Source organism: Ips typographus, linkage group LG4, assembly GCF_016097725.1.
Source record: "Ips typographus isolate SLU linkage group LG4, UJ_Ityp_2.0, whole genome shotgun sequence".
NCBI lineage: Eukaryota > Metazoa > Arthropoda > Insecta > Coleoptera > Curculionidae > Ips > Ips typographus.
The window spans coordinates 2024359-2035034 of record NC_138425.1 but is presented as its reverse complement, the minus strand read 5'-3'; the positions used below and the strand labels follow the sequence as shown (position 1 = coordinate 2035034).

The window sequence follows — 10676 nt, the reverse complement described above, 5'->3', positions numbered from 1 at the left end:
ATAATTTTGCGTTTTGTCTTAAAAACAAGTTACTTTCGTGTTTGCTTAATATAAAATAAATAGCGTGGTTTTTATTTTAACTAATGACAATCTAAAGAAAATTGGGCAATACGAAACATTTTTGAAATATGTACCTAGAAATTATAAATAAATATTTGTATAGGTATAGTCTTACTAGATTAAAACAATTTTTAAATTACTATGATAAAAAGTATTTTTCTTTCTTTACTGTTTCAATATTAGACAATGATTGTAGAAAAAGTAAATAATCACTAAGATATAATAGTGGTTCATCAATTTCAAATGTATAAGTGTTTTAGTTAACAAAAAGGATTAATATGGATTTAGGAAAAAAATTCCATCATTCACTATATGTATAAAAGGTTCTGAATAGTTTTTCGGACAGTATTCGCGTGAAAACCGTATAGAGCTATAAAGAACATCAATATGATCATCAAGGTATTCTCCGCATTGTTGGTTACGAGCCTTTTGGTAAATGGTGAGCAATTAACTTTAGAGGAGTTAGTCGAGGAAGTGACCGAATTTTTGAATTACACTTCCACATACGTGTGGCCTACCAATAATAGCGCATTTTTTGGATCACAAGACCCAAATTCAACCGTTGAATCTGTCGGTAAGATTGGTGAATTTGTTTTTTTTTTGTTGGTCCGTTCACACATTTTTTGCAGATTTTGGTAGTTTCGACTTTATCATAGTGGGATCTGGAAATGCTGGGGGAGTTGTAACAAATCGGCTTTCAGAAGTGGAGAATTTTACAGTTTTACTGATTGAAGCAGGTCAAAGTGATCCAACAATTACCCAGGTTCTTGGTTTGGCAACTGCTTGCATAAACTCAGAATGGAACTGGGGTTACAATACCACCGTCCAGAGCAATGCCTGTTTAGGTACATTTTTTTTTTTTAATTTTTGCCTTTTTTGTATTTGTACAATTTAGGTTCCATCAATCAGCAATGCAGATACCCTAGGGGTAAAGCTCTTGGTGGTACCAGTACCATTAATGAAGGGTTATACGTAAGGCTCAACCCTAAAGATCTGGATCTCTGGGCAGAGCTGGGTATTGCCAATTGGACCTACGACGACGTCCTTCCGTATTTTAAAAAATCCGAAAATGCCACATTTACCCTTGACATGGATCCAGCTTTGCATGGGTTTGAAGGAATACAGAAAACCGGACAGCCTGAAGACACATCCATTTTGGTACTAAATCATATCAAAATCTTTTTTCTGGAGGTGTTGCTTACTTGAATTTTACAGACGGACGCGTTATTAGCTGCCTTCATTGAAATAGGAAAAACTGAAGGAGACTACGGCCACGCTAATGAAAGTATAATAGGTCGTTCCCAATTTTACTTGGACAACAACATCCACGCGAATATTGCTCATTCGTTTCTGCATCCGATTTGGAACCGTACAAATTTGAATATAACTTTAGAGTCTTTAGCCACTAGAATTATAATCGTTAACGGTACAGCAAGCGGAGTCGAATTTTGGAAAAACGGTACCAAATATGTAGCTTCGGCTAACAAAGAAGTTATAGTTTCTGGAGGTGTGGTTAATTCTCCTCAATTGTTATTGCTGTCCGGTATTGGTCCTCGGGAGGATTTGGAAGAATTGGGTATACCGGTTGTTGCTGACTTACCAGTTGGAAAAAATTTGTTGGAACACGTGGCTTATCAAGGTTTATATTTTAGGTATGTGGTTCTTTTCGGTACAAAAATTGTCATTAATCATTTTGTAACGTAGAACCAACGGAACTTTTTACGACAACACAGTAGAAGAAAATCTAGCTTTATGGTGGGACAACCATCGACCTTACACTGCTGCTTTTGGTGTCCAAACTGTCACTTATTTCTCAGTTAACGTCAGTACAGATGGTACACCGGAAATTGAAGCTGTAGTATCTGGTCCTCCGAACGCTTCCCCAAATACTGGCAAATCTTTAGGGTAAAATTAGTGTTTTCAGCAATTAACAAATTTATTGTAATTCCATTATTTAGTCTGTCAGATAAATACGTAAAATCATTGGAAGTGTTGAACTCTTCCACCGATTTTGCCATTAACGTTTTACTGCAAAAGCCCAAATCAGTCGGACAAGTTAGTTTACAGTCATCTGATCCCAGAGACTTTCCTTTAATTGATACAAACTTCTTTGCTGATGATCTTGATGTGGACACCATGTACAAAGGAATTAAGGCGATTTTAGCTGTGCTAGATACCGAAGGTTTTCAACGATTAAACATCACGCAAATTGTTTTGGACCAACCAGATTGCGACGATGTCTATGAGCAGTTAACTGAAGATTGGTGGAAATGCAGCTTAAAACATATAGCATTTTGTGTGAGCTTGTATAGAGTGCTTTAATGTTGCTTTTAAAGGAGCTTGATGGTTTTTCTAGGGATTCCATGGAGTAGGAACTACTGCCATGGGTGTGAACACGACATCTTCAGTAGTTCAGCCTAATTTCAAAGTACACGGAGTGAGCAATTTAAGGGTAATTGATGCTGGAGTGATGCCTACACAAATCACTGGAAATCCTATGAGTGCCATAACTATGCTAGGAGAAAGAGGAGCTGACTTTATTAAAGCAGATCATCTAAACGTTTAGATATCTCTTTCGAATTACTTACGTAATAAATAAAAATAGAACCAACGTTATTTATTTTAAGTACCACAATTACCAACTAACTATACTAATAAATAGTCTAAAAGCAATCACACAAACAAACAAACTAAAAAAGGCAAGACATTATCACAAAAAAAAAACTAGACAAGACCCAAACATTTACCCTTTTTTGAACTTAAGTACTAAAATGCTAATGCTTAGGAAAATCAGTATCCACAAAGTGATGGACAGGAATCCTGTATAGACTACAGTGACGTCGAGGCCCCATCCTCGAGCGATGATACATCTAAAAATGAAAAATGTCAAAAGTGGAACAATTTAAACAATTGCTTAAGATACCTTAAGCTTTCAGTGGCTTGCGTTAAGGGCAAAAAGTCTGACATCCATCTTAAATAAGGGCTCATTGCTTCGATTGGCCAAATAATACCGCACAACATTACTATGGGAAGAAAACTGCCCAGGGCCATGTAAGTGGCAGATCGCTCGTTTTCGCAACAGCACGCCACCACAAAACCTAGAAAATGTTTGTGATGAGAAACATTAGTAATAGTAACAATATAAAGTGGCAAATAATATGGCCACTGAAATTTGGATAAATTTTCTCGCAAACCACCCAAAATTTTGAAAACAATTTAAGAGAGCAAAAAATTGAAAACCACCATAAAGGCCAAAACGAATTTGAGTGAGGATTTACTAACTATAACTAGTCCCAACCAACAAAACTTACCAAAACCCATTCCACATACTCCAGCCAATATGGTCAAAACAAACAACGACACCCAGTTTCCTTCTTGAGTAAGCCCGAAGCAAACAAACGCACAAAACAACACCATAGTGGTCTGACCAAACATCACCACGAATTGAGTGATCACTTGCGACAACAGAATCTCGGTGCCAGTGATTCCATTCACTAAGCTCCGTTCCAGAATCCCTTCGTTACGTTCCAGCAACATTGATCCCGATGTCAACGCTACGGCCATGAAGAAGATGATCCTGAAGAAATATTTTTCTGTTTACAGAAGTTCTAGGTTACCGTAACTTAACTTACGTTAAAATAACACCAGGAGCGGCAAAGTCAGTAAAGTCAGGTTCGTTGTATCCGTAAATTGGTACTCCAAACTGGAAAACGATTTTTTACATTTATCTTTTTGGGTACTCAGAAGGTAATAACTTACATTGACTGGTCTACCAAAGGCTTTGGGGTTGATATCGCATTCCTGCAGAAAGTTTTTGGAGTAGTTTTCCATGCCAAAGAGCAAGTCTCTTGTAAGGAAAGTGGCGATATTCTCGTCTAGACAGAAGATTTGGTTGAAGATTTTATATAAACGAACGAAAGAAACTTACTGGACTTGTCAGCATACACGTCAATGACACTGTGGGTCACATCCCATTCTGGAGTGTCTTTTCCATTTTCTATTCTTGAACGCAGTGAATCAGAGAAATTTTGCGGTATCACCAGCATTGCCCAAGATTTTCCCTTTACTACAGTTTCTCTGGCTTCTTCTTCCGTTGCGTAGTAATCCTACCACAAAAAGCTCTTTATTGTAACTAAATTTTCTTAATCAAAAATCACCATTATTACTTACCACAATAACCGAATAGTTATGCACAACATAATCCAAGTAATTACAACTCAAATAGGAAGCATTACAACCAGACTTGTACTCGCATTGTTCCATAGGGTAGTTAATTTCCTTGTTGTAGACAGAGATGGTGATATCTTTCGGATCATGACCGACAGAAAGACAAAACAAAATCGTTTGTCCGACTGGTAAACCTATGATGAACGTCATCACCGGAATGTTCCTCCACATCCAAAGGAAGTTTTTCCAGATCAGCGCTGCCATGTGGTGCCACTTTACAAACTTGAGGTATTCAGTCCATTTCACCTCGGGCTCGTCTTCAGGAGGCAGTTCTGGTGGGATAGTTTCTACAGAAGCATCCGGGGCGATGGACACTCTTCCTGCATTAACAAAACAACTAAATAACTCTAAACTTTTGTAAGCGATTCAGTCATACTGGCAGTTCTGCTGGTGATGGAGGTGTTGTCACCAAACTCTCCACTAATTTCTCCAACTTCGTCATCCAAAATGGCGGCGTCATTAACGGTCCCGGATGGTATAGGAATGGAATCGGTGACACCCTGGAGAATGCTCGAACGACGTCTTTTACCCATGTTTTGTATCACGCTTAGTTTGAGGAACACATCTTCAAGACTTTCGGCCCCAAAGTGGACTATCAGCTGTTCAGGGGATTCCTCTGCCAGGAAATAACCTCCACGCATTAAACCAATCTATAGAAAAAAAATATCAGTCTTTTGTTTTAGATTATTTTTTTTAGTACAACAGAATTGCATATTAGGAATCCTATTTTTAACGTAATTGATCTTACTTGATAGTTTAATAGATACGATAATGATAGTTGTATTAGCCAATGGTAGTTTGTTCTAATAACTTTACAAAGAACATTACTTAGAACACTGTAATTTGAGGTAATTAGGAAAAGTTTTTCATATAGACAACGAATATTTTTTGTGTCAGGGTCAGAAAAAACTTGAGTTTTTAGCATTAGCGATCACATAAAATGCATGATTTTTTCATTGTCAACCGAAATATTAACAAAAACTTGTTAATTAACAGTCAGAGAGATAAACAAGTCAATAAGTTGAAATATCTTAAAGAGTGTTTTAAGTTTGATTGTAAATATATGCAGTGTTTTTCCTAAATCGTTTCACTTACCAAATGAGCTTGTCTCGTCTCATCGATATAATGAGTGGTGATAATAACCGTTTTTTTCCCAAGTTTGGTGATATCCACCAAATGGTTCCAGATGTTTGCCCTCAAAAGTGGATCGACTCCAACCGTGGGCTCATCCAAAATTAAAAGTTCTGGATCATGGACTAAAGCGGCAGCCAACGATACTCTTCGTTGTTGGCCCCCACTAAGACACTTTACCTGCCTGTTTTTTTATAAAAATAACAAAAATCACTTTACTGATAGATCTTTTTACCTGTCAGCGTCCGGCAACATTAATAAATTAATCAGAAATTCCAGCTTGGTCTCGACTTGATCGGTGGTCATCCCCGAAATCCATCCAAAGTAAGACAAAGTTTCCCTGATGGAAAATTCTCCGTACAGGGCGATTTCCTGCGGGGGTAAATAGTTGTTTTTAACGGTCAAAATTTACATAATCACCGTGGCCGTGAACGGTTTTTGGGGAACCTCGTTCCCATTCTACCGACTAAGTCATCTTCGGCCAAGGTGACTATATGTAACAGACTTTCGTACTGATTAATTGACTAAATTTGTGTTTGAAACATGGTAAAAGTGTTAATTTCAGGGCCCTAATTCTTGAAAGCAAGGAAATTCTTCAGAAAAGTGTTGATAGAATGTGATAGAAGAAGCTAACAATGGCGGGTTCCTGTCACATTCTACAGATGGACAACTTAACAGCGTCAAACTCTGAACTTACCTGAGGCATATAACCAATTCGAGGTCCGGGTACGCCACTGCCTCTCGAACCGGGTTTACCCCCCAAAACCCAAATTTCTCCCGAATTCAGTCGTTTTCGGCCTACGATGCAATTGAGCAAAGTCGTTTTTCCGCATCCACTGGCGCCCAATAAACCATATCTAATAAACAAAAAATATTTCAAGATCATCAGTTTAGAGCAAACTCTGTCAATTACTAACATGTTGTATATTGGTCACGTGACCTGTCAGATGACCCTCATATAACAAATTTAATTAACAAGTTCTTACATGCATCCTTTAGGAACGGTCATATTGAGTCCATCCAAAATGACATTAGGATGACTTTTAGATCCGTATCGTTTATAAGCCCTCCGTACACATACAGCCTGCTGTCTGCGGGTCTGTACCGTTGACTGTTGCGACTTAAAGTTGCGTCTGCGCAACTCTAAATCTGTAGGACCTTCCGTCATTTTCCTGCAAAAAAGATACTACTCTAGTACTAGTAATTAGATATTTTAATGTGGATATTATTAGGCTATTGTTAGGTAGCAATGCACAAAGTGAGAAAAGGACAAACTATTGTTTTGTCCTTTTACAAGGCAATCTCTTAACGTTCATTGGTCAATAACTTACACAGTTGGGCTTTTTGAACAAAGTAGTTTTTCAATATAATTTTTTTCAGACAGAGTGTATAATTCTTTTGGTTGTTCTTCTTAGTCATGAAATAACCAAAAATCATTCTTAGTTTGCAACATGTCACTCATGTGCAGGTTTATCATCTTCTTATACGCTTTACATAAATCTAAAATTAGTCTTGGTTGAATGTCCAAATAATGCAAATCATTTTCTGTACTAATATTTGCCGTTTCACGTATTAAGAAATTCCACCTATTTTAACATCGTGAATGGTAAAATAAAATTAGTCATTATTGCTTCGTTATTAAGACGGGAAATTTTGAAGCGTGGCGAAAAGTTGCATCAAAACCTTCCTCTAAAACCGATTTCTAAAACAATCCAAGCATTTCGTCTCGTTACATACGTATTATTGGAAGAATAGTTACATATGTTATGTAATACAATATTAATCTGAGTGTGTTGCGTCATTAAGCTCGTCACTCACACTGCCTTTGTAGATCAAGGTTGATGAAATTCACTAAATGATTGTCTTATTAGCAATGTTTCGTCTTTAACAAAACTTAACAAAAAAACCATTACAATTTTATGTATTTCCTTGTAAATAATAGTTTCACATCCACTTGCACCTTGAACCTTTATAGTACCTAACATTAAGACATTTCCTCTCTGTTTCTGAAAAAAACCTTGTAACGAAAACATTAAAGACACACGTGAGTTTAGCCGAAAAAGTCGACCTTTTTGGTGGTACCAAACAACTCTTCAAGGTTCTCAAATATTATTATTAATTATTGGAAACGGTGACAAAACGAATCGACGTGTGTGTAAAGGGTAATTTTCCCACGTCCAATTAAAAATTACTTATTATGTCATGACAAGCGATTATTAATGCTGTTAAACGTCAAATAGGCTTATATGGAGTAGTAGTAATTAAATAACCGGTCATTCTGAGGGTCAAGATCATTAAATGTGATCTATGATCTTCGTTTTGCTGTAGGAACCCATTAATTTTGTGTTGTTTTCCTAGAATTTGGTAAAGAGAAAATACATAATCGTAGTACTTACATAATTCAGGTAAAGTACACAATTTAACGAATCAAGCATGATGAGGCTATTCTTTACAATCATCACATTGCGTAGCTAGTTTGTGATTGGTCAAGAAAAGCAGCTTTCAGCTTGCTGCTTTTTCTTGACCAATCACAAACTGTAACTACTCCAAACTTTGACCTGACTGATTCTTTGTTGAAATAAGCTTAAAAAATTGTCTAAATAACTAATATAAACGTAAAAACAAAACAGCAAATTGTCTAGAAAATGTAGGTCGGTTTACACACAATTTGCCATCGATTTTTGCTGACAATATGCATGTCTCATTATTGTAAACACAACACAGTACCAAATTTGACCAATTACTCCATGGTTAACGTGATTAAGTTTTTCTGCTTACTGCAAAACTTAAAAGGAATTACATGTAGTTACACAGTTTTTTCTGTCAACATGATCAAATAATATGTTTTTGTTAAGAGCATTTAATTGATCGAACATCTATTTTTAAGTATTTATTTTAATTACAGCAGTATAGAAATTTCAACTCAAATTATTTAAAACCTGAAAAAAATACGAAACTTTTATAACTAAAATAGGCAATCAATATTCCGCCAGGCTAAACCCTTATAAATAATTTAGCATTTATTGGTAGCAAAGATTGTGGAATCTTGTTTAAACAAATTACCCACGCAGTGTATATTATATTCGTTTAACACGTACAACAAGTGTCACCAATCACCATTAAATCTAGGAATTTATATTCTCTTTAAGAACTGCATTTTGCATTTATAAATTGATGAATAAAACGAGGAAAAATGTCAACAACAATTCGTTATATCACCAATTATCTTATTTCAACAAATTTAAAAAAATAAAAATTACCTGTTTTTTTTTTTGGATAGGTTGGTATCGGTTTTGCACTAAAATCCAAAAACACTCAAACTCATTCTAACAGGAACTCCTCAATTTTGCGCCTCCCTGTATACTTTATGAAATAATTTATAGTAAAACCGAAAAAGCGCGCTTCGTCCCTGCTATGCGCTAGCAGGTCGTTACCGAAATGGAGACTTTTTGCAGCACTTCTGACCAAGTTGACCGGTATTTGCTGAACATCTAAAACGTACTCACCTTGATGGCACATGCGACGCAAACAAGTTCGCTGAGGACGAGTCAGAGTGCAATTTTTCCTTTTTCATTGGTATTCTCCTTATCATTCATGTGCGAGAGTTCGCGGGTCCAAACCATTAAAAAACCTGAACCCATCTCAGAAAGTTGGTCCTCTTTTACGTCATAACGAGGTGGATGATACCTATAAAAACCGCAGAACTGATTAACAGCATTCCAGCCTGAAGAAGCTAATTGATGCAAAAAACTAGAGGAGGAACGTCAATGAACTGAGAAAGTGCAACCTGATGATTTGAATGATTTTTTTTGTTTCGTAGTGTTTTTTTTTAATTATCATACGATTACTTTTTTAATAAGAGTTCAAAAAATGTATTTAATAGAATTAAAATATTTATTTTTGTTAGCATTAAAAAATTAAAAAACTTATTATTGTCTTTAAAAATTATTACCAGAAAACAAAGTAATAAAAATAAAATTCCTGTTACCTGATACTCGTTTTCCTCCATGTTGGATGAGATCTTTATGATCACGTGTCCATTGAAAATAGGATAATGTCAATTTTTTCTTGTCACTAGTGTCATTCAAAATAAAAAAAACCTGACAATCAGCAGGCAATACAAAAACAAACATTCGGTTCCAAACAAAACCTTTCCACTTTTTAAGATTTGTTTCCTGGAAAAATGTATTTTCTTACGGTTCTAACATAACAAATTTTCACCACCCAGTCGAACGTTTCCTCAAAATGTCCAAGTCAGCGCACATCCTAGGCGTGTTAAAACAAGCACTGGTAACGTTCACCACCAAAAAAGTGAAACCAGAATCCTTCCCAGCTAATCTGGAAGCTTTAATATCGCTCCTGGATAAAACCATGGCCGATCACGTATACTTTCCTGCGGACTTTATGAGTCCACAGTTTTGGGAACGGCCCGGTAAAGCTCCAGTGAGCTGCATAGAAATTTATGAAGATAATCACATAACAATGGGAATTTTTATCCTTAAACCGAATGGTAAGTTGCCGCTCCACAATCATCCTGGTATGTACGGTTTAATAAAGGTGATAGCTGGCAAAGTGAAGATTGTGAGCTACTCAATAAACACTGACAAAACCAAAGAGTTTGACCTGAAGAGTTATCAAGACAATGGAATACCAGTTCCAGTTAGACCTAAAAGACATGGAATTGTTACTGCAGAACTGAGTGGAATCACAATAGCAGGAACAAATAGCAAACCATGTGTTTTAGACCCAGATTTCAAAAATCTCCATGAAATTGAAAGTTTGGATGGTCCAGCTGCATTTTTAGACATTCTAGCCCCACCGTATGATTATCCTCTAGGAGGGTATGAAAATAGAAAATGTTCCTATTATACTAAGCTAAGTCAGGTGTCTCCAGAAATTTTTCGACTACAAGAAATCAAATCTCCAAGTTGGTATTGGACAGATTCCCATCCTTTCACTGGACCTGACTTGTATGAAGCTGACCTCAGTTCCTGAACTGATGACTGACTTAAAACAGTTGCATTTTTTATATAATAATGAAGGTGTAGTCATTTTTCTTTGAGTCTTAATTATTTAAGTGTTTTTTCTGTAACTACAAGTCAATTATGATATAAAAATTAGAAATATTTTTTTTTGTAAATATTGACCCTGACCATTATGGTTGTGAAAGTTAAATTATTATGTAATTTATGAAAGGAATATAATATTTATTGTATTTTTTCTATAGTTCTTATTAGTGCCCAGTTGTATGAGTATAA

General features: G+C 36.0%; 3 protein-coding genes across 6 annotated transcripts; 2 read left to right on the top strand and 1 right to left on the bottom strand.

Moving 5' to 3' along the window:
* Positions 1–447: 447 nt before the first annotated feature.
* LOC145727753 (glucose dehydrogenase [FAD, quinone]-like) lies at positions 448–2671 on the top strand. The gene is made up of 7 exons (XM_081977570.1): positions 448–634; positions 690–905; positions 956–1218; positions 1276–1712; positions 1765–1965; positions 2019–2358; positions 2417–2671. Exons 1-7 carry the CDS (start codon positions 448–450, stop codon positions 2624–2626), a joined length of 1854 nt encoding a protein of 617 aa, XP_081833696.1. The 3' UTR covers positions 2627–2671.
* osy (ABC transporter oskyddad) lies at positions 2663–9080 on the bottom strand. 4 transcript variants are annotated; one of them, XM_081977854.1, is made up of 13 exons: positions 8925–9080; positions 6405–6590; positions 6116–6275; positions 5654–5790; positions 5383–5602; positions 4664–4937; positions 4231–4607; positions 3989–4166; positions 3820–3935; positions 3693–3763; positions 3372–3637; positions 2984–3158; positions 2663–2930 (listed from the first exon to the last, which is right to left on the bottom strand). In XM_081977854.1, the coding sequence occupies exons 1-13, from the start codon at positions 9008–9010 to the stop codon at positions 2804–2806; spliced, it is 2373 nt and encodes a 790-aa protein (XP_081833980.1). In that variant the 5' UTR covers positions 9011–9080; the 3' UTR covers positions 2663–2803. The 4 variants fall into 4 exon arrangements, with proteins under 4 accessions (XP_081833980.1, XP_081833983.1, XP_081833982.1 ...); XM_081977857.1 differs by lacking the exon at positions 8925–9080 and adding an exon at positions 8679–8910 and having other exon boundaries at positions 6405–6609; XM_081977856.1 differs by lacking the exon at positions 8925–9080 and adding an exon at positions 8679–8910 and having other exon boundaries at positions 6405–6604.
* Positions 9081–9502: 422 nt separating this feature from the next.
* Positions 9503–10633, top strand: LOC145727978 (2-aminoethanethiol dioxygenase). Its single transcript, XM_081977873.1, has one exon. It carries the CDS (start codon positions 9664–9666, stop codon positions 10411–10413), a length of 750 nt encoding a protein of 249 aa, XP_081833999.1. The 5' UTR covers positions 9503–9663; the 3' UTR covers positions 10414–10633.
* The last annotated feature ends 43 nt before the right edge of the window (positions 10634–10676 follow it).

Bases quoted from the DNA above. Each gene is read 5' to 3' on its own strand.
- osy (XM_081977854.1), bottom strand. From the start codon at position 9,010: ATGATAAGGAGAATACCAATGAAAAAGGAAAAATTGCACTCTGACTCG. The intron at 6,591-8,924 runs GTGAGTACGTTT...TCTTTTTTGCAG, and splicing joins GCGTCGCATGTGCCATCAAG to GAAAATGACGGAAGGTCCTA. The intron at 5,603-5,653 runs GTAAAAAGATCT...ATAAAAAAACAG, and splicing joins ATGTTGCCGGACGCTGACAG to GCAGGTAAAGTGTCTTAGTG.
- LOC145727753 (XM_081977570.1), top strand. From the start codon at position 448: ATGATCATCAAGGTATTCTCCGCATTGTTGGTTACGAGCCTTTTGGTA. The intron at 1,219-1,275 runs GTACTAAATCAT...TGAATTTTACAG, and splicing joins CTGAAGACACATCCATTTTG to ACGGACGCGTTATTAGCTGC. The intron at 2,359-2,416 runs GTGAGCTTGTAT...TGGTTTTTCTAG, and splicing joins TAAAACATATAGCATTTTGT to GGATTCCATGGAGTAGGAAC.
- LOC145727978 (XM_081977873.1), top strand. From the start codon at position 9,664: ATGTCCAAGTCAGCGCACATCCTAGGCGTGTTAAAACAAGCACTGGTA.